Source organism: Staurois parvus, unplaced genomic scaffold (assembly GCF_062004578.1).
Source record: "Staurois parvus isolate SC_StPar_1 unplaced genomic scaffold, SC_StPar_1.0 ptg001534l, whole genome shotgun sequence".
NCBI classification, from domain to species: domain Eukaryota; kingdom Metazoa; phylum Chordata; class Amphibia; order Anura; family Ranidae; genus Staurois; species Staurois parvus.
The window spans coordinates 262,501-285,041 of NW_028319330.1; the positions used below are offsets into that span (position 1 = coordinate 262,501).

The 22,541-nt window shown below is 48.1% G+C and overlaps 1 protein-coding gene across 5 annotated transcripts in view; it reads right to left on the reverse strand.

Annotated features, from left to right (window-relative positions):
- AKTIP (AKT interacting protein) overlaps window positions 1-21,432 on the reverse strand; it is a 28,549-nt gene extending 7,117 nt beyond the window's left edge. The window contains exons 1-7 of one of the 5 annotated variants that reach the window (XM_089662763.1): window positions 21,263-21,432; window positions 4,292-4,387; window positions 2,211-2,419; window positions 2,059-2,123; window positions 1,276-1,376; window positions 434-522; window positions 238-336 (exon numbers count right to left, since the gene is read on the reverse strand). In XM_089662763.1, the coding sequence (XP_089518889.1) occupies window positions 238-336; window positions 434-522; window positions 1,276-1,376; window positions 2,059-2,123; window positions 2,211-2,419; window positions 4,292-4,336 (608 nt within the window). In that variant the 5' untranslated portion in view covers window positions 4,337-4,387; window positions 21,263-21,432. Of the gene's footprint in view, window positions 1-237; window positions 337-433; window positions 523-1,275; window positions 1,377-2,058; window positions 2,124-2,210; window positions 2,420-4,291; window positions 4,388-4,579; window positions 4,603-13,087; window positions 13,353-13,381; window positions 13,460-21,262 lie in introns of those variants that run through there. The other 4 variants (XM_089662765.1, XM_089662764.1, XM_089662762.1 and 1 more) reach the window with 4 other exon arrangements.
- Between the last annotated feature and the right edge of the window lie 1,109 nt (window positions 21,433-22,541).

Genomic DNA, 22,541 nt, shown 5'->3' on the forward strand with positions numbered 1-22,541 from the left:
CATGCTTTCACAATGGGTATTCACCCCTTGTGAAAGCAAAAAAAAAAAAAAAAAAAAAAAAAAAAGTAAAGCCCCCTCTCTCCCTCCCCATGCATACGCACAAACGCACATTCCTCATGCATATGTAATGGTGCTCGCACCACACTTGTGAGCAATCATTTAAGCTCCAGACCTCCTGAGTAACACTAAACATCCATAAAAACCTGACAGAGCCAACACCCCACCCTCTATACTTACAGTACCGCAGCTTCTGGATTCAATGGGCTGGTTGTGTCGATTTTGTAGAAAATCCGTCTTGCGTACATCAACACTTGCCATATGTGATTGTGGTTTCTCCTGAGGGGAAGAAAGAAGCCACAATGTTTCCTGTAAACTACAAAGCAGGAAGGCAGACTTGGGTGAGCGACGCTCAGGTCGTTAGCGGGGCACTTACCTCCATTTTGCAAACGCTCTTTTCACATCCAGCTCTCCTGAAACGGGATCAACGAGAGGGTGGAAGACGGGGATGTCAAACACAAGACGCTGGAAGGGAGACCAGAAGAAGGAAATGAGACGCCAGCATACGCTCGCTGAACACAACACAACTTTTAGGTTTTTACAGAAAAAAAAAAAAAAAAGGAGGCGGGATAATCAGCAAGACCAGCCGCCTGATTGACAACTTTTTATATTATAGCCGATTTCTTAAGAAAGGTGCAGCAAAAAAAAAACAAAAAACAAACAACTTTTTTCCCCTCAAAATAAAAAAAAAAAACACTTTACAAACATGTTATACTTACCTGTGCAATGGTTTTATACATCGTGACGCCGAACCTCCTCTTCTGGGGTCCCCCGCTAGCGATCTGTGCTCCTCTCCTTTCCAAATTGCTCCATAGCAAGCCGCTTTCTATGGAGGCACTCATGTGGGCTCGATCGAAAGCTGGGCTGTGTGAATCTATTGACACACACACAGCACAGCTCAGTCCTCCGCTCCCTCCTCACAGGACTTGACTGACAGCAGCAATAGCCAATGGCTCTCGCGGATACGGACTCTCCTCTGAGAAGAGAGAGGGGAGAAGAGCTGCTGTGGATGGGCACAGTACTGGATCAGGTTCGGGCTCAGTTAAGTGTTTTCAGAGGGGCTGGGAGGAGCAACTTTTGAAAAACGTTTATTGTTACCTTAATGCAGAAATTGCATTAAAAAGAAGGCAAAAAGAAAAGAAGTCTTTATAAACCACTTTACATCCTTCCCACCCACACACTGTATATGGATTCTCTAATAGCAAAGCGAGCACTTACCGGACATTCCCCATCGGGATAATTATCAGGGATGTATACAGTGAACTTAAATACACCGTCCTGGTACAGTCCATGCCTTATGAATATGACTCCAAACCACACTGGAAAATAAAGAGACCATTATTATTGCATACACAAAACACACACGCTGTTAAGTGCTCTCTCCTCTCCCCTGAAGCCACCACTGGCTGACAAGAGGATTATGTGACCAGAGTGAGCTGAAATTAGGTAGACACACAATAAAATGTTGCAGTACTTCATTGTTCACTCACAGAGCCGGGTACTGCACTCTAGGGGGAGGCAGAGAGCACAGCACACTCCTTGCTTTGCTTTCACTGCGCTCAGCTATTGAGCAGTCTGACGGCTTCAAGTGCCAATGACAGATCCGGCCTGAGCTCCGAGCCTGCGCAGCAAGACGGCCCTGGGGGACACTCGCCCCCCGCCATAAGCAAGCAGAAATTTTAAGGCCTGTTCTCTATTGTGTGCATTAAAATTCATTAAAAATTTATTTTTTCCCAAAAAATTTGTTATGTAAAACCGCTGCACAAATATTGTGCGGAAAAAAAAAAACATTGCTAGAAAATGACTTAGAACTCCCCCCAAGACATAGACAGATATATAATTTTATTAATTTATATAGATTTGGTTATCACACACACGCTTGGGGGGAGTTACAAGTAATTTTCTAGCAAAAATACATGTAGGACAGAAGTGTGAGGATTGTCTGGGTGGGAAGTAGTTAAAGTGTCATTTAGTTATAGCCTGAAAAGTAACCGGGCTCACCTAATGCAGAGCGATAGGACGGCTGCACATAGACCCCAGGGAGCTTCTGTTTCACCACCAACGTACTGAGAAAAGAATTCCAAAAGAAAACCAATCATTAGACTGAAGGAAATAAGAGAACTGTAAGTAACGTGAACCGGCAGGAGACTTACAATTCTGCCAGCAGTGAATACTCCAGGTAGAAGGGGCCATAGGAGGCGTGTGTCCCGTTTGTGGACTGTACAGCCGGGGCTGGAGAAATAGGTTTGGTAATGGGGACTGCATTCTTCGGGATCGTAGGGAGCTGCTTTTTGTTTGATGAGGACCGGGGAGGGCTGATTTTTTGGTCTCCGGTTCCAATCTTCTCTTCATTATCTGATCTCTGCAAAGCACAAACAATTCAATAGAACAAAACATATCTGAGGAAGAAGGCAACTCCGTGCTAAAACGTAAATAGCCATCTAAGGGTACAGAGGAGCCCCCCCACAAGCAGAGGGAGGAAATCTTCCAATGGGGACACCCATTCAGGGGACAGCATGATGCAAATCAAAAGGTAGATCTTTGAGTATCTCTAAAGATAGGTAACCAGTATGAGAATTCCACATATAAAAAGGATGTATAAAGAAGATTGCTCAAAGCACCCAGAGATGCCACACAGCCACCAATCCACCTTGGCCGATGATTGAAGCCTCATGACAGGATGACGCCGCCTGAAAATTTGCAATAAAGTTTGTTATATATTTTGGTTTCTTCACATATAAATTGTGGTTACCAGAAGCAGAACTTAAAAGTCCCGTATTAGGGTGGGTTTAGTAGTTGCTTTATTTGCTTATCTTGACGTACAGCTCGAAGAAAGAACCATTGTTGGGACACATTAAAAGAACAGAGAAAAAAAAAAACCCAAAAAACAAAATGCTTCCATTGACAACTTGTATGCATGGATATGTTGGGTGTCCCAACAGTGGTCTACAGTTTTCTCTGTGACCTGCATATCTGTAGTTGCACCATAAAAGTAACAGAAATGATGGCTTTGCATCACAGCCAATCAAAAGCAGAGTTCTCCAAACAAAAAAAAGGGCCAGTTTATGGTCCCACAGACTGCTGCCCCATCGTTGGGTGCTCAGTGGGTGGAAATGGGACCAATAACTGGTATCAGGGGAAGAAACAGTGCCCTGTTTATTATGCCCAATTGTTGGTGTCATTGGAAGGAATGGTGCCCCATCATTGGTTTCATTGGAAGGAATGGTGCCCCATCATTGGTATCAGTAGAGGCAATGGTGCCCCATCATTGGTATCAGTAGAGGCAATGGTGCCCCATCATTGGTATCAGTAGAGGCAATGGTGCCCCATCATTGGTATCAGTAGAGGCAATGGTGCCCCATCATTGGTATCAGTAGAGGCAATGGTGCCCCATCATTGGTATCAGTAGAGGCAATGGTGCCCCATCATTGGTATCAGTAGAGGCAATGGTGCCCCATCATTGGTATCAGTAGAGGCAATGGTGCCCTAAGGAAAGCAAAGGGCCACATTCGACCCACAGACAATATTGTAGGCCACTGATCAGAAGGATCTAGCTGAAAGGCTGCAATCCTTGGATACAATATTTACAATCTCCTGCATGAAGAATATTTTGACGATGATTTGAGAGGCGGACAACCTATCTCTTGCCTTGCTTTTTTTCCCCTCTTTTGTCCCTTCCTCCGACCTCTTTTTCTCCCTTTTCTCTCTCCTTCTGGAAGCATGGACTCTACCAGAGGCCCGGCTAGCGGTTTTAGCTGACCCAGCTTTTTGTGATTATTTTGCCTTGGGGGATTTCTTCATCCCCTTGGCTTGGTTCAATTGTATAATTCTTTTGAAACAGATTGTATGCCCGGGAAGGAGGAGTTCCACTTAGTGAAAGGTGGGCTGTACTGTTTAGACCTCTACCGCTCGATGCGAAGCTCTACGACTAAGGCAATTAAGCCAATTTTATGATATTACCGTTGACAATCTTTCTTCGTGTTTTATGACCCTCAACAGGTTGGTGTTTAGGTTGACTGTCCCTTTAGTTCCGATTTACTTACTATATATAGCCCGTGTGGCATTGCCACCTCCCCATTTGTGGCTGGCCAGCTCTAACTGGGCCATGCGTTGGCTGAAGGCCTTTCTACCGATTTCCATTTTCTTGTAAAACTTCAATAAACATTATTGAAACAGAAAGTCAATCTTCTTTTCCCCGCCTCAGACACGTTGGAAGATACACCAACATTCCTACCTTTCTTACAGATGCCGACGACATGCTCCAGAAAGGATTCATCATCTCACCTCCTCTGGACAAAGTACGTCTCTTCTCGAGGATCAACCTCTGCCTCTGCAACAAGAACACCAAAAAAAAAAAATTAAGGTCTGTGGAGTAAATTAAATCTATGGCAGCACCCTCAGCTAATAGACATTGAAATGAAAAAAAACTCAGCAACGACTACAAGCCTAATAATTGCTATGGTTGTAAATGGGGTGAGAGACGGCATGAAGAAGAAGAGTGCCCAGTGATGAAATCCCTTACCATCCGCCATGGAAAAGCCATACGAGACACAGCTATGTACGCAAGAAGTGACCATGGGAGTTACCACCACAGTGCGGCACTATGTGCGAATGGCACAGCAACCATGAACAAAAGGAACATTATTCAGGATTTCTCAATGCGAGTCATCGCGTGCCAGGCCAAAGGGTGAAACTCGGCCTGACACTGAACGATCTATTCTACTGGGTGCAGCCGGCAGAGTGCGTTCACATCATGGACAAATACACGTCTTTAGATTTTACGATTCTACATATAAAAAGTTGGCTCTTGGTTTTCAACAAGCAAGCTGCAAGGTCATTTGGCCAACCTTAGCCTCTACAGCGGCTGCTGAACTACACATCCCAGCATGAGCCTACAGCAGCCTCTCTCAAACTTTGTCCTAGAATGGTGATCTCCAAATAGTGGCCCTAAGGCCAGATGCAGCCCTGTACATGCATTTATCTAGCCCTTGGGGCGCCCTGCCTGCCACAGGACCCCCCAGTGACGGGGCGCCCTGCCTGCCACAGGACCCCCCAGTGACGGGGCGCCCTGCCTGCCACAGGACCCCCCAGTGACGGGGCGCCCTGCCTGCCACAGGACCCCCCAGTGACGGGGCGCCCTGCCTGCCACAGGACCCCCCAGTGACGGGGCGTAATGGGAGTCACTTTGGGTGGGGGGCCCATGGAACCCAGCTCACTTTGGAGAGGTGGGGAGACCCCTGTCACATCTCCCTATATCCCTATTATGTGTAAGTCCCCCTGTGCCTGTTAGGGGTACAGGGTGATCTGTCCTAATATTGGGGTGGGGGTTGATTGTTTAATGCCATGTGGTTGCATCCCATTGTTCTAGTGTGTGTCTTGCTTGGGTGCAAATTATGGGATGTATGTGTATTGGCTTGGTGGGGGGGGGGGGGTCTGCAGCAGCCCTCCCCCCTGACGGGACTGTGTTGGTGTGTCTCATTACTAAAAAGGTAGAGTGCACTGCCCTGTATCATTATGCGGGGGGGGGGGGGGGGGATTGTTCCCTTGAACGTATACATCTTGTATCTGTGTTAAAATAAAGTAGTCTTTTTTCTGGTTTACGTCAAGACTGGTGTCGTCTAGTCTTGTATGGTCAGCTGTGGTGTCTAATGGAAGTACCCAAGTGCAGTCTGGGGCCAGTTCCATTACATGGGGTGCCATTCCTACCACAGGACCCCAGTGACGGGGCGCCATTCCTGCCACAGGACCCAAACGATGGGACACCATTCCTTCCACTGATACCAACAATGGTGCACTATTCCTCCTCCTCACCACAAACAGTCATTTTTTTTTTTACTCCCCCCTGGAACACCAAGCCTGAGTCATGGTTTCTCCCACTGGCCACAGTCCAGCCCCTAATAGACAGTAAATTGGCCCTTTGTTTAGAAAGTCTGGAGACTCACTGTCCTAGGAGGAACCCTTGGGGAAAAAAAAAATTACCAAAAACTTTTTTGCCAAAATGTATTCTGCTCCATGTCTTTGCTCAAAAAAACAAAAAAAACAAAAATGTGTAAATTAATTGGTTTACATGACGGTTATAGTGTTTACAAATGGTGGTATATATACACACTGGGAGCTATTCTTTATTTCTTTTACTAGTAATGGCATCGATCGACTTACAGCAGTAACACCAACACAGTGATCAGTGCTAAAGAAAGAAAAAAAAAAAAAAAAGAAGCACTGACACTGTACTAATGGCACTGGGCAGGAAGGGGTTAACATGAGGGGCGATCAAAGGGTTAACTGTGTGCTGGGAGTGTTTTACTAGGGGGCGGGGTCTGTGTGCTTCACTGTAAGCACACTGCTTTGGATGTCTGTGCTGTGCAGTGTGTCCGAGCTGACAGGGAGAAGAACTCTTAGTAAACAAATCCTCCCCGTCGGAGATCCTCGGTAATCACCGTGCACCAGCAAGTAATTCCTAGCTGGGGTCCAGTGATTGACAGCCACGGCCGTGAATGGTGATGTGGGTAGGGCATGCACCCCCTGCCCAGAAATGCAAAATCACACACAAGTTTACGCACCCGTGCCGCTCTGTAGCAGTATTTCTGCTATAGGGAAGTTGGGAAGCGATTAACCCCCGATCTCAAAGAGAACCCGTCATCCTTATTTCTGTTACAAGGGATGTTTACATTCCTTGTAATTTAAAATCATAGAAAAAAAATAAATAAATGACAGTGAAAAAAAATAAAAAGTTTTACAAAATGCGCATAAGAGTGAACACATACACAAGTTGCGCACGCATATGTAAACTGTTTACAGCACGCATATGAGGTATCGCCGCGAATGTTACGAGAGCAATAATTCTAATGCTAGACATCCTCTAACTCTAAACATTTTTTAGAAGCATCGCCTATTGAGATTTTTAGGTGCTGTAGTTTGTCACCATTCAACGAGCGTGCGCAATTTCAAAGCGTGACACGTTGGGTCTCCCTTTAGTCGACGAAACATAATCTTTAATATTTTACAAAAAAATTGGGGTATATATATATATGTATGTATGTATGTATGTATGTATGTATGTATGTATGTATGTATGTATGTGTATATATATATATATATATATATATATATATATATATATATATATATGAGTTAATTTTTTTTGTTAAAAAAAAAAAAAAAAAAAAACAGCTGCACAAATACCATATGACTCTTAGACTGTAAGCTCCCAGGATCAGGGCCCTCCTATTCCTTCTGTACTGAAGTGTATTGTAACTGTATTGTCTCCCGTTATATTGTAAAGCGCTGAGCAAACTGTTGGCGCCATAAATCCTGTATAATAATAATAATAATATAAATCCTGTATAATATAAATCCTGTATAATAATAATAATATAAATCCTGTATAATAATAATAATAATGATATAAATCCTGTATAATAATAATAATATAAATCCTGTATAATAATAATATAAATCCTGAATAATAATAATAATAATACAAATCCTGAATAATAATAATAATAATACAAATCCTGTATAATAATAATAATACAAATCCTGTATAATAATAATACAAATCCTGTATAATAATAATAATACAAATTCTGTATAATAATATATAAATCCTGTATAATAATAATAATAATACAAATCCTGTATAATATAAATCCTGTATAATAATAATACAAATCCTGTATAATAATAATATAAATCCTGTATAATAAGAATAATAATGTTGCAAGAATTTACATTTTATCCTATAGATCATGTTTGGGGGGTTATAAGTAATTTTCGAGCAAAAAAATACTGATTTAAATGTGAAAACAAAAATAAAAAAAAAAAAAAAAAAAAAAAGGTGCAGTCTGTGTGCAAGTTCTTTTTCTGTCAAAAGGTGCAAAACATGGTGCTTTCTAAGCATGTACGCAGCAAAGAACAGCTGACTGGATGGATCTATAAGCAGCGCTGAACAAACAGAGAATTTTGAACCAGCATGGGAGCTGGAGTCCTGCGACTGGGAGTGTCAGACCGCTGTCAGGAATGCAGCAGAATTCTTTCGGAAGGCAGAAGTCCCAGCGAGCCACAAATGAGCACTAAGAACTCAAATATCCAATGCAAATACAAAGGGAAATCAAAAGGCAAAAGGGTAGCCCAGCTGCAGGACAGGAGAGGCATTATTGGCTCCATTTTGGTCTCTGAAAATCTGTTTAGAACAAAATACCTGCTGATCCTGCCAGAAATCTAGAAAGCCAATACCTTCTCGTGTCTCCACCAGTTAGCATTGTTCAGTCTCCTCTGTGGACTACATATCACAACTCCCCTCCCACCCCCAAGGATGACAAGATTGGGAGAGGTTCCGTAGTCCTAAACTACATCCTGTCCTAGGGAGACATATATAGAAATAGCTCCATACATACACAATGACTGAACACTGTCACTTTAGCAGAGGAAGTGTGTTACTGGCAGGATCACCTGATGAACATAAGGAAAAAAAAAAAAAAAAAACTAATGCAGCCACCACATCTATGGACTGGTGAGATAGGAGATGGGGATAGGAATAGAGTTTTTTTTTTTTTTTCTTTTTTTACACACACCTAAAAAATAAAAATGAAAGGAAGACTTTGTAATCCGAATCGCATCAATTCGATGAAACTCCTGGGATATTGATCTGGTCAGGTAAGTATATAATAAAACATGTAAAAGTGAGCGCTATCCAATCAGCAGCTGAGCACCCAAGGTAACCAACAAACCTTACACATAGAATAAGTAAAACAATGCAGCGCTAAAATTATGATTCAAAATAAGACGGTATGAGTGATAAAATATTAAAAGTTCAATATAAACAACAGTCTGCGTGACTATAAAGTGCCGGGTAACTGGTTAAAACTCGATGGCGGTGCTCCGTGAATAATGGCAGAATTACGCACTCACCAGATGCGTAATAATTATATGCATTAAGTATCACATCCAGAAGTTTCCTCAACAGATATGGGTCTGGTCACGGTGATCCTCCCTCAGGGTCGTAGTCAGCAAATGCCCGCTATCAAATTAGTCGGATCCAGGTAACCAGAGGTCCCTTTAAGGGATGGGTAGAAGAGGCTGCCTGCTTACAGATAACTTCTTTCTCTGGGTGAGGCAACTGGATCACAAAAAATGGGCTCTGCAAATAAATGCTCCTCAAAAAGGAGTCACGGAAGGACGCCCATAGTGTAGTATTCAAAATCAAATATTTATTGGATAAAAAAAAAATTGTTTGCAAACAGGTAAAAGCGATTAGAACAGCATCAAGACTGTAGAGAAGAACTAACCCTCATGGCCGTGACGTCACTCTGGTAGGCTCCTCCCCTTTGAAAACGTGCTGGTGCACGAAACGCGTCAGAGAGGAGCCTACCAGAGTGACGTCACGCCGCACACGGCCACGAGGAAGGCCGGCGGCCATTTTTTATATGCCCAAAACCACATGCGAGTTTCTCATGCAATTTTTACTGGTTTTCTGCCCAACTTTCAATAAAAATACTACACTATTGGCACCCATCTGTCTTTGGCACATTACTTATGGGACTTCTAAAGTTGGAAACCCTTGTGTGGGGAACCATTACTGGCTGATGTCTTGGAGTCGTTTCTGGAGGCGATATGAGCAGAGTGTGACCTGTATGATAGCAGTGCCATCCTGAGTGTCCATGTTATGCTTGATGACCCCGCAGCCCCCGCCCAGATCCAGACGACCCCTTTACAGGAGACAACATATATATGCGCAACATTCATGCGCTTCTGGTAAGTGAATACGTTTACTAGTCCCCGTCACTGAAGCTCACCAACACGGAACACCGATGATTATTATTATTTCTCTTGGACCTGCAATATATATTGATCTAAATGAACTATTTCACTCATCACATCATTTATTTATGGATATCAGACTGTCCAGGAGCTCAGTGATGCTCTGGTCCAGATCTGGGAGGAAATCCCCCAGGACAACATCCGTGGTCTCATTAGGAGCCTCCCCCGACGTTGTCAGGCATGCATACAAGCACGTGGGGGCCACACAAACTACTGAGGACCATTCTGAGTTGCTGCAATGTATATATACAGTGGGGATCGAAAGTTTGGGCACCCCAGCTAAAAATTTGTATTACTGTGCATAGAGAAGCCAAAGAAAGATGGAAAAATCAAAATAACAGAAAAACAAAAAAATGGCGTCTGCAAAAGTTTGGGCCCCCTGCAGAATTTATAGCATGCACTGCCCCCTTTGGCAAGTATCACAGCTTGTAAACGCTTTTTGTAGCCAGCCAAGAGTCTTTCATTTCTTGTTTGAGGTATCTTTGCCCATTCTTCCTTACAAAAGTCTTCCAGTTCTTTGAGATTTCTGGGCTGTCTGTCACGCACGGCTCTTTTAAGGTCTATCCATAGATTTTCAATGATGTTGAGGTCAGGAGATTGTGAAGGCCATGGCAAAACCTTCAGTTTACGCCTCTTGATGTAATCCCCCGTGGATTTCAAGGTGTGTTTAGGATCATTATCCATTATCCATTTGTAGAAGCCATCCTCTCTTTAACTTCAGCTTTTTCACAGATGGCATCAAGTTACCATCCAAAATTTGCTGAAATTCTATTGAATCCATTTTTCCTTCTACTCGTGAGATGTTCCCTGTGCCACTGGCTGCAACACAACCCCAAAGCATGATTGATCCAACCCCATGCTTAACAGTTGGACAGAGGTTCTTTTCATTCAATTCTGTGCCCCTTCTTCTCCAAACGTACCTTTGATCATTCCGGCCAAAAAGTTCAATTTTAACCTCATCGGTCCACAGAACTTGTTTCCAAAATGCATCAGGCTTGTCTATATGTTCATTTGCAAAGTTCAAACGATGATTTTTGTGGTGAGGACGTAGAAGAGGTTTTCTTCTGATGACTCTTCCATGAAGACCATATTTGTACAAGTATCTCTTTATAGTGGAATAGTGTACCACAACTCCAGTGTCTGCCAGATCTTTCTGGAGGGATCGTGCAGTCAAACGTGGGTTTTGAATTGTTTTTCTCACAATCCTGCAAGCTGTTCTGTCTGATATTTTTCTTGGTCTTCCAGATCTTGCTTTAACTTCCACTGTTCCTGATGACTGCCATTTCTTAACCACTTCAAGTCCGGACACTTTTACCCCCTTCCTGACCAGGGCAATTTTCAGCTTTCAGCGCTATCACACTTTGAATGACAATTACACGGTCATGCAACGCTGTACCCAAATGAATTTTTTACCATTTTTTTTAAACAGATAAAGCTTTATTTTGGTGGTATTTATTCACCGCTGGGATTTTTATTTTTTTTGCTATGTAAATGAAAAAGTCCAAAAATTTTGAAAAAAAGTGTTTTTTTTATACAATTTTGCAAATAAATAATATTTCATCATAAATCTTTGCCAAAATTTATTCCGTTATCTTTTTAGTAAAAAAAAAAATCCAAATTAGTTTATAACAAAAATTATAATTTTTAAACTTTTTTTACATTTTTATTTTATTTTTTTATATTATTTTTTTATTTTTCTTTACATACTGTCACCCTAGCAGTATAGTGTCACCATGGTGACACTGTACTACTTGTGGGGGGTGATGAAGATTTTTTTTTTTTTTTTTTACACATTGCTTTTACACCCATATAGGATGTAAAAGCAATCATTTCTCTTTCTCTCTGTCTGCATTCATGCACTCATTGAGAAGTACTGACTGAGCTGTGATTGGTCACAGCTTGTCACATGGTACAAGCCTGTTGTGAATAGGCTTGTACCATGTGACCTCTGATCATTCACAGATTTCACACGTAGTAAGCAATGATGTCACAAGTGACATCTTGCTTACTACTTTGCATGTGATCACCGATTGGCCAATCAGTGATCACATGATCGGGACCTCGTACAGAGGTCCCGTCCGACGATCGGTGTTTCACTGTGTCTGGAGGACACAGCGGGCACCGGATCGCGGTGCTGCGCGCTCCCAGGGAGCGCGCACAAGCAGGGTGCGGGGAGGCCGTTTATAGACGGCCACCCGACCCTGCAGTGCCACCGTCCGGCCGTTTATATGCAACGGCCGGTCGGGAAGTGGTTAATTACATTCCGAACAGAGGATATTGACATCTGAAAACGCTTTGCTATCTTCTTATAGCCTTCTCCAGCTTTGTGAGCGTCAACTATTTTCAGTTTCAGTTTTCTAGACAACTGCTTAGAAGAACCCATGGTGCTGATTGTTGGGGCAAGGTCAGATGAGTCTGGGCATTTAAAACCTTTGAGATTGACATCACCTGGTCTTCCCAGACGATGATTGAGAACAATCCATGACACTGGCAGGTCTCAGCTTTGCAAAGGGGGCAGTGCATGCTATCAATTCTGCAGGGGGCCCAAACTTTTGCAGACGCCATTTTTTTGTTTTCTGTTATTTTGAAAGTGTAAATGATGGAAATAAAATCTAACTTTTGTTGACATATTATAAGAATGTCTAATCTGTAATTTGATGCCTTTTGGAGATTTCTCCATCTTTCCTTGGCTTCTTTATGCACATTAATACAAATATTTAGCTGGGGTGCCCAAACTTTCGATCCCCATTGTGTATGTATGTATGTATGTATGTATGTATGTATATATATACACATATACATATACACATACACACACACACACACTTTTTCCTCTCCACTGAAATCCCAAGCAGTGCAGTCAGCCCTACCTGCTGGACTACGGAACCTCACCGACCCCCCTGCACCTCTCTACATTCTACTGCTGCCTCGACTCCCAAGATCCTGCCCACAACCCCTGTACAGGAAAAGGGCTCTTGGGAGATGTAGCTCTGGGCATGTGCCTGTGTCAACAGGAACAGATTTCCCCAACAGCTGCCGCTACAAGAATTTTACAAGCCTGGTGGGTACATCAAAGGGAGTTACAAAAGCCAATTCCCACTACAGGAACAAAAGGAAAAGAAAAAATAAAATACAAAATCAGGAAATGCTTTAAAATAAAAAAAAAAAAAAAAAAAGGCGGAGGAGAGGGATATTTGGGAGCTGGACATACCCTTTAAGTGGTTAAACCTGCCTGCTGAATTCTGGATCGCTCTCACAGGCTCCGGCATTCTATAGCAATCCGTCTGGCTCCGTTACAGACGATGGAGAACTCAGCTGTCACCATCCGATGTCATGAGATCAGACCGCCAACTAACCCCAAAGGGAAGGACTGTCAAAGCCTACAGATGTGGATTCAATGTTCCCCGGCAGCCAGAATTCCATCGGGGAAAAATTAAAGGAGAGATCCCTCCCAATGAATCACCCGTTCATCCCGCAGAATAAAACTCCCAGCCCCGCCACATACCTGCAGAGAGAGGCTGGCAGACAGGCATACCGATATCACGTTACAGAACAGGTTGTGCCAGACGCTGCAGTAAAGCGAGTTCACTTTGCAGCAGCTATTAAACTGTAAGTGTTGCAGGCGGATAGACGGAGGTGGGGGCGTAATGAAATAATCCCTGGTGCTGCTACCAGAGATCTGCAGACGGCTCCTCATGCTGATTATGAAGTGATGCAAACTCCATGCATGCTGACAGAGTGAGCCAAACGTCGCTAGACGGAAGCTGCAGAAGCCGGCCATAGAAATTAAATCAAACCACATGTGGGGATGGGTGTGGGATCTGCTGCAAACGAGGCATGAAAATTACCATTTTGGGGGTTTATTAGGTCTTCCCAGGATTTGGAGAACTAGGCCCAAAAGGTTTAAAGGAGAACTCTACTTATGTAACTCCTATGCAATCTTTTCCATGAACAAAGAAAAGGTACAAAGAAAAAAACAAAACAACCCCATAAACAGGACCTAAGGGATTAGCTGACCAGATGTCCCTGGTTTCTGGGACAGTCACGGATTTTAAAGGGGCTGTCCCCAGGGGGAGAAAAAAAAAAAAAAAAAAAAAAGCATTCCCAATAAAAAGGTGTCCCCAATTTCCTTCCAGCTTTACGAATGATGACCCCGGACCGGGCGGCTGCAGTGGTATCAATCTTCGCAAGATCGCTGCGATTGGCCTGGTGCTGCGATTGGCCTGGTTCAGGATATGGGAAGGGAGGGGTGTCTGCTCCCGGCTGGGTGCAGGATTATTGATGAGGTCACATTACCCCAGCCCCTCCCCTCAGAGTGCAGCTCACATGTTATGAAAACGGCGTCTCAAATGCCGCTATGATTACCAATCACCTGCTCCGCCCCCAAACTACCACCAGTAAAAGGGCATTGTGGGTCACTCCCTGTCTCCCCCCCCCCCCCCCAAATCAGTGGTCAGTGGGAAGAATGCCCCTTACGTTGGGGGTCAGTAGGAAGAATGCCCCTTACGTTGGGGGTCAGTAGGAAGAATGCCCCTTACGTTGGGGGTCAGTGGGAAGAATGTCCCTTACATTGGTGGTCAGTGGGAAGAATGTCCCTTACATTGGGGGTCAGTGGGAAGGGACTTACATTGGGGGTCAGTGGGAAGAATGTCCCTTACATTGGGGGTCAGTGGGAAGGGACTTACATTGGGGGTCAGTGGGAAGAATGTCCCTTACATTGGGGGTCAGTGGGAAGAATGTCCCTTACATTGGGGGTCAGTGGGAAGAATGTCCCTTACATTGGGGGTCAGTGGGAAGAATGTCCCTTACATTGGGGGTCAGTGGGAAGAACGTCCCTTACATTGGTGGTCAGTGGGAAGAATGTCCCTTACATTGGGGGTCAGTGGGAAGAATGTCCCTTACATTGGGGGTCAGTGGGAAGAATGTCCCTTACATTGGGGGTCAGTGGGAAGAATGTCCCTTACATTGGTGATCAGTGGGAATAACGTCCCTTACATTGGGGGTCAGTGGGAAGAATGCCCCTTACATTGGGGGTCAGTGGGAAGAATGTCCCTTACATTGGGGGTCAGTGGGAGGAATGTCCCTTACATTGGGGGTCAGTGGGAGGAATGTCCCTTACATGGGGGGGGGGGGGTCAGTGGGAAGAATGCCCCTTTTACCGACTGCCAAAAAGATGATTGGAGTAATTCTGTGGCTCTTTCAGGTGGCTTTGGCCCTGGAACTATGCAGACACCATGACATGGGAGGTCGATCTGTCACACATCAATGAACCCACGCCGGCCTCTGCAGGAATCCCGGTTGAGAATAACTGTACTAGTCATTCATTTAGTAGCCGTCAGAGGCATCCAAACAGCAGCTATTCACATCATAGCATGTAATTACAACATCAGCCGGCACGCCTAGCATTACACGGAGGTGACACATGCATCCTACAGAGCTATGAACGCTATGCTCTCCTAGTAGGTCAAATATTTGTAATATGTACAACATGGAAAGAGTTCAACAGTTCAAAGTCCGGCCCAATCTTTAGGTTTGGACACCATGACTGTTCTGGCTGTAACCCCGCTGGGAAGATTTCCCCTCACTTCCTGTCCTGGTGACACCTTCACAAGAAATAAGTAGTACAGTTACAGCTGGAATGCACAGAAAGCAAAAAAAAAAAAACACAGAAGTTCCAACCCTTCCTTCTCACAAAAAAACCAAAACCAAACACCCATCAATCCGAGGGCACATAGAAAACAACTGTCCACGCCACTGAGGTTTGGTACAGAAAGACGACACGCTGGATTTTTCTGCAGCACATTGGATGGCAGAGGAACTCCCCGCACTGCTGAACTTTGCCTTTTCAGAGGATTTTTATTGGAAATGTACAAAGTCTTCACAAACCAACTTAATGTGTTACTAAACCCCGGACTTGTCATCCACACCATCCGCTCTCCCCGCGTTTCCCCCCCCCCCCCCATCAGCTCTCCCCAGACCCCGCATTCACTATATCCACTCTCCCCGGACCCCGCATCCACACCATCCGCTCTCCCCACATTCACTACAGCCGCTCTCCCCGGACCCCGCATCCACACCATCCGCTCTCCCCGGACCCCGCATTCACTACATCCGCTCTCCTCGGACCCTGCATTCACTACATCCGCTCTCCCCGGACCCCGCATCCACACCATCCGCTCTCCCCGGACCCCGCATTCACTACATCCGCTCTCCCCGGACCCCGCATTCACTATATCCACTCTCCCCGGACCCCGCATCCACACCATCCGCTCTCCCCACATTCACTACAGCCGCTCTCCCCGGACCCCGCATTCACTACATCCGCTCTCCCCGGACCCCGCATTCACTACATCCGCTCTCCCCGGACCCCGCATTCACTACATCCGCTCTCCCCGGACCCCGCATTCACTATATCCACTCTCCCCGGACCCCGCATCCACACCATCCGCTCTCCCCACATTCACTACAGCCGCTCTCCCCGGACCCCGCATTCACTACATCCGCTCTCCCCAGACCCCGCATTCACTACATCCGCTCTCCCCGGACCCCGCATTCACTACATCCGCTCTCCCCGGACCCCGCATTCACTACATCCGCTCTCCCCGGACCCCGCATTCACTACATCCGCTCTCCCCGGACCCCGCATTCACTACATCCGCTCTCCCCGGACCCCGCATTCACTATATCCACTCTCCCCGGACCCCGCATCCACACCATCCGCTCTCCCCACATTCACTACAGCCGCTCTCCCCGGACCCCGCATCCACACCATCCGCTCTCCCCACATTCACTACATCCGCTCTCCCCGGACCCCGCATTCACTATATCCGCTCTCCCCGGACCCCGCATTCACTACATCCGCTCTCCCCGGACCCCGCATTCACTACATCCGCTCTCCCCGGACCCCGCATTCACTACATCCGCTCTCCCCGGACCCCGCATTCACTATATCTGGTCTCTCACAGAACACACAACATGGAAATTAATTATTTTAGTAAATTATAAATCCATTCTCTCATCAGTAGTATAGAGCAGTCTTGTGACTTCTATCAGTGTCCTGCTGAGTACTGGTTAAAGCTTGTAGGAGGAGTTTTCATTTTGCTCTAGGAGGATGCAGAACCCCTGATCTGTCTGGACAGTGCTGATTGGCTCTGTGCTGATCACATGCACTGTCCAAATAAAAAAAAAAAAAAAAAAAAAAGCCTCTCTAGCAATACACACCAAACTGAGCATGTGCAGAGTGTCTCCGCACGATATGCCTTATCAGGAGATAAAAGGGCAAAACTGGAAGAAGGGTAGGATCAGAAAAGACAGGATCAAACAGCCTTTTTACACAATGCAGAGGATTAACCCCTTAGGTTCCACAGTGAGTATAACAAGCATGCTTTACTGCATCTACAGACTGATTGTACTGTTGGGGGTTTAGTAACACTAATGCTGGACCCCAAACACAAAAATTCTAATCATTGAACCCCTTGGAGCCGGCGCCTCCCAGCCCTTTAAGTGGTTTCTGGCGCCAGGAGGCGGGGTGGGATTTAGGGTCATGTGACTGCTGTGATTGGCTGTCACATGATCAGAAAGCTCCCAAACACAAATTGCAACTAAGAGCTTTCCACAAGGCGCCGGGGGGGGCACATTCACGGAGGACGTCATACGACGTGCCCTCCCAGAACTGGACAATCACGCTGTAGCGGTCATTCGGCGATAGCGAGGTTAGCGAGTGGTTAAGGACCGCCCCCCCAGCAATGTACTGCAGATGGGCAGTCGTACAGGCACAGTGTACGCCTCTGGCCTCCTCCAGGTACAGGGAGAGCATGCCTCTGCCCGCCGACTCCCTCTGTGACTTTAGTTTGTCAGTGGGTCCCGATTCATGAGGATTCATGGGCGGGACCTGCTGATCGGCTGTATCCAAGCACAGCCAAGAGCCCTGTGTTGGCAATCAACACAGAGCTCTGTACAGAGAGAACAATCCCCTTGTTTCTTCTCCCTGCAAACAGGGAGAAGGAACAGAGAGATTTTTAATAAAAAGTAGCACACATTACACATGGTTAGGCACACACTTAAAGTGTCACTACACCCCCCGCAGTACAATCAGTCTGTAGATGCAGTAAAGCATGCTTGTTATACTCACTGTGGAACCTAAGGGGTTAATACTCCGCATTGTGTAAAGGCTGTTTGATCCTGTCTTCTCTGATCCTCCCCTTCTACTGTCCCCAGTCCATCTGCTGATGGTACAGAGCTCTAAAAGTCACTGCACATGCTCAGTTTGGTGTGTATTGCTAGATGTTTTTTTTTTTCTTCTTGGGAGGGTGCATGTGATCAGCACAGGGCCAATCAGCACTGTCCAGAGGGTCAGGGGTCATGCAGCATCATAGGACAATTGAGGGAGAATGAAAATTCTTCCTACAAGATTAATCAGTGCTCTTCTGGACACTGATAGAAGTCACAAGACTGCTATATACTGCTGATGAGAAAAGGGATTTAGTAGTTTAGTGCCGTAACATGATGAAGGTGGTGAGGTCATCGGGTATTTTTTGGGGAGCATGCAACAGAGGAAGGAGCTGAGGGGAAAATCGATGAGAAGTATAAACAAAGTCTGGCCTTCTTTATGAGGATTGGACTTGCTGTGTCCCCATTGTGGAGATTTCCTCTTACTTCCTGTTGCAGTGACCACCTGCGAGCGGATGAGACCAAACACGCATCTTGAACGAACACCGTGCATCGATACAATGTTACAGAAGAGATCTAGTTAGACGAGTCCGGACGGTGCGAAGAGTCCAAGGGTCGCCCTTGTGGGCGTGGTTATACCAGAACTGCAAACGCCAATAGGGTCCAACTCCTCCCATCAGTGGCAGACATGGTACAACACGCTGCAGGAGGAAACCGACCAACTTTATCGGCAATCGGACAATGTTTTATGAGAGACGAGGACAGAGCTGCGTCTATAAAACACCCGAGCCACCTCAGCTGCTGAGGAACCACAAGATCCAGCATGCCCAGATGTCCAAGACAACCCCACCAAAGAAAAAACACTGGAGGGGCTCCGGTGGGCCACCAAAAAAAACACTGGAGGGGCTCCAGGAACACATGAAAATGAAACGGACCTTCCGGAACGCACCGCGCAAGAGACAGACAGACAGGAGGCGGATACAAGCGCACTACGGCCAGGATCCCCTCCGTGGTTGGCGGAAATGTGTGGGAAAATCGCGTGCTTTCCCGCAACGCACAGAAACGTGTTGACTTTTGTCAGGTTCTTCAGAAGTTTTGGGAAACAAAGTAGAGAAGCCACGGATGCCATAGAGGACGTGGTCTGTGTCCGGGTGTAATACGGCTTCCATTCCACGCACAGCAGCGCAGCGTTTTCTGGGCCTGGCGTGTACGGAGGACGCGTCCAATCACTTCTGTGGACCCCCCCGAGGTCAGCTCCTCCCATGACGCCGGGCTCAGCGGGCAAAGGCCAAGGACTGTCCCATGTAGGAGGGGATGAAGTGACACCACATAAACGGGCAGACATGGCGAGATAGGAAAGGGCGGGGGGTGGGGAGGAAGGGGGGGGGGGTATAAGTGGTGCGGGGTAAAGTGACGGAGCCCCTCCAGATGACACCCACACGCCGGGGGCTTCCTTCTACACAACACACGTGGGGTCCCTCCCTCTATGTGGCCTCCACTTACAGGGGGCCCCCTAGGAGGCACCCACACACACCCGGGGCCTCCCTTCTACACAACACACACAGAGGGCCCCCCCCAGGTGGCACACGCACACACAGAGGGACCCCTCCCCCCCCAGGTGGCACCCACGCACAGAGGGAACCCCCCCCCTAGGTGGCACCCACGCACAGAGGGAACCCCCCCCCTAGGTGGCACCCACGCACAGAGGGAACCCCCCCCCCCTAGGTGGCACCCACGCACAGAGGGAACCCCCCCCCCCTAGGTGGCACCCACGCACAGAGGGAACCCCCCCCCCCTAGGTGGCACCCACGCACAGAGGGAACCCCCCCCCCTAGGTGGCACCCACGCACAGAGGGAACCCCCCCCCCTAGGTGGCACCCACGCACAGAGGGAACCCCCCCCCCTAGGTGGCACCCACGCACAGAGGGAACCCCCCCCCCTAGGTGGCACCCACGCACAGAGGGAACCCCCCCCCCTAGGTGGCACCCACGCACAGAGGGAACCCCCCCCTAGGTGGCACCCACGCACAGAGGGAACCCCCCCCCCTAGGTGGCACCCACGCACAGAGGGAACCCCCCCCCCCTAGGTGGCACCCACGCACAGAGGGAACCCCCCCCCCCTAGGTGGCACCCACGCACAGAGGGAACCCCCCCCTAGGTGGCACCCACGCACAGAGGGAACCCCCCCCCTAGGTGGCACCCACGCACAGAGGGAACCCCCCTAGGTGGCACCCACGCACAGAGGGAACCCCCCCCCTAGGTGGCACCCACGCACAGAGGGAACCCCCCCCTAGGTGGCACCCACGCACAGAGGGAACCCCCCCCCTAGGTGGCACCCACGCACAGAGGGAACCCCCCTAGGTGGCACCCACGCACAGAGGGAACCCCCCCCCTAGGTGGCACCCACGCACAGAGGGAACCCCCCTAGGTGGCACCCACGCACAGAGGGAACCCCCCCCCTAGGTGGCACCCACGCACAGAGGGAACCCCCCCCCTAGGTGGCACCCACGCACAGAGGGAACCCCCCCCCTAGGTGGCACCCACGCACAGAGGGAACCCCCCCCCTAGGTGGCACCCACGCACAGAGGGAACCCCCCCTAGGTGGCACCCACGCACAGAGGGAACCCCCCCTAGGTGGCACCCACGCACAGAGGGAACCCCCCCTAGGTGGCACCCACGCACAGAGGGAACCCCCCCTAGGTGGCACCCACGCACAGAGGGAACCCCCCCTAGGTGGCACCCACGCACAGAGGGAACCCCCCCTAGGTGGCACCCACGCACAGAGGGAACCCCCCCTAGGTGGCACCCACGCACAGAGGGAACCCCCCCTAGGTGGCACCCACGCACAGAGGGAACCCCCCCTAGGTGGCACCCACGCACAGAGGGAACCCCCCCCAGGTGGCACCCACACACACACCAGGGGCCTCTTTAAATGGGTCACGTGGTGGAATGTGTATCACGTGACGGTTCAGGTGAACTGAGGTTCTCTCCGGGGTCCGGCCCGGGTCGGACATGAAGTGATGTAAATGAACATACAGCTCCATACACGGAGCTCTCCCTCCTGTCAGTCACCCATTCCACCCACTCCCATTGGCCGAGACGCTGGGCGGCGGGGCGTGTCGCGGCCTGCGATTGGCTGCCCAGTGACAGTGATGCCAGGCCGGGGAGAGTCGCTGGCTCTGGGGCCTGATCCAAACTCTGACCCAGCCCAGCCTTACCTCCGCTATCTCATGTCCTCCGCGGAGAACAGGGCCTCTTCCCCCGTCACAACGCTGCCCTGTGCCGCCCTATCCGCTCCCGCAGCGCGTCATGTCAGCGGCTCGGCTCCTCTCCACTATCAACAGCGCCAGCCGCTTCCGCCCCTAGCAACGGATATCCTCCCCGCCCGTCACTATGGAGACCGCCCGCTTCTTACCATTGGCCCCTCGGCCTGTCAGTTCGAGTGCGAAAGGGGCGGGGGGTTCTCAGGGGAGAAAACCCGCCCTGAGCGTGAGGGAGATGTGCTCATTGGTGTACGGGCTGTCGCTCAATTTTAAAGGCGGGGCTTTCGTCTAGGAGGCGGAGCAGAAAAAAAAGGCGGAATGATAGGAGGAGCCTAGCCGTTTTGGCGAGATGATTGGAGGAGCTTTTTCGAGTGCCCTCATATTGGGAGCAGTTTGTGCTTTCCTCTTGAATAGTAGGAGGAGTCAAAATGGCTGGCAACTTGGTTGGGAGGAGCTTAGGCGTTACGTTCAGAATGAGTGATAGTGTGGTCGGTTCCTGCTCCACCCTGAGTGGGAGGAGTCAGACTGACAACAAGGTGGGAGGGGTTTAGGCTTTCCAACTGAACTGAGTGATAGTGTGGGAGATTCCTGCTCTACCCTGAGTAGGAGGAGTCAGACTAACAAGGTGGGAGGGGTTTAGGCATCCCAGCTGAATTGAGTGACAGTGTGGTCGGTTCCTGCTCCACCCTGAGTGGGAGGGGTCAGACTGACAACAAGGAGGAGTTTAGGCTTCCCAGCTGAATTGAGTAACAGTGTGGGAGGTTCCTGCTCCACCCATAGTGGGAGGGGTCAGACTGACAACAAGGAGTGGTTTAGGCTTCCCAGCTGAATTGCGTGACAGTGTGGGAGGTTCCTGCTCCACCCGGAGTGGGAGGAGTCAGACTGACAATAAGGAGGGGGCTCCCCAACAACGCTATGCTGCGATTCAGTGAGAGAAATTCAGGGAGGGGGAGGAGATTTGCGTTGAAAGTGGTGTTGCCGTCATGGGGGAGGGGGCGGGGTTGAAGGATTGCAGTGGGAGGGATTTTCGTTTTGGAGGCCCTCCATGCGTTACTTATTTTTGTCCCAACGCACGTGCGTATTCTGCACTCCTGACCCGGAGCGATGTGGGCTCACGTGTGATCAAACCAGATCGAGACTTTCCGTTCCGGGGTCAAAATGCCGAGGAGATTCGGATGCATCCGAGGGACAATAGTGACAAATTGAAACAAAACGAATTCTAAAACGAAAACAG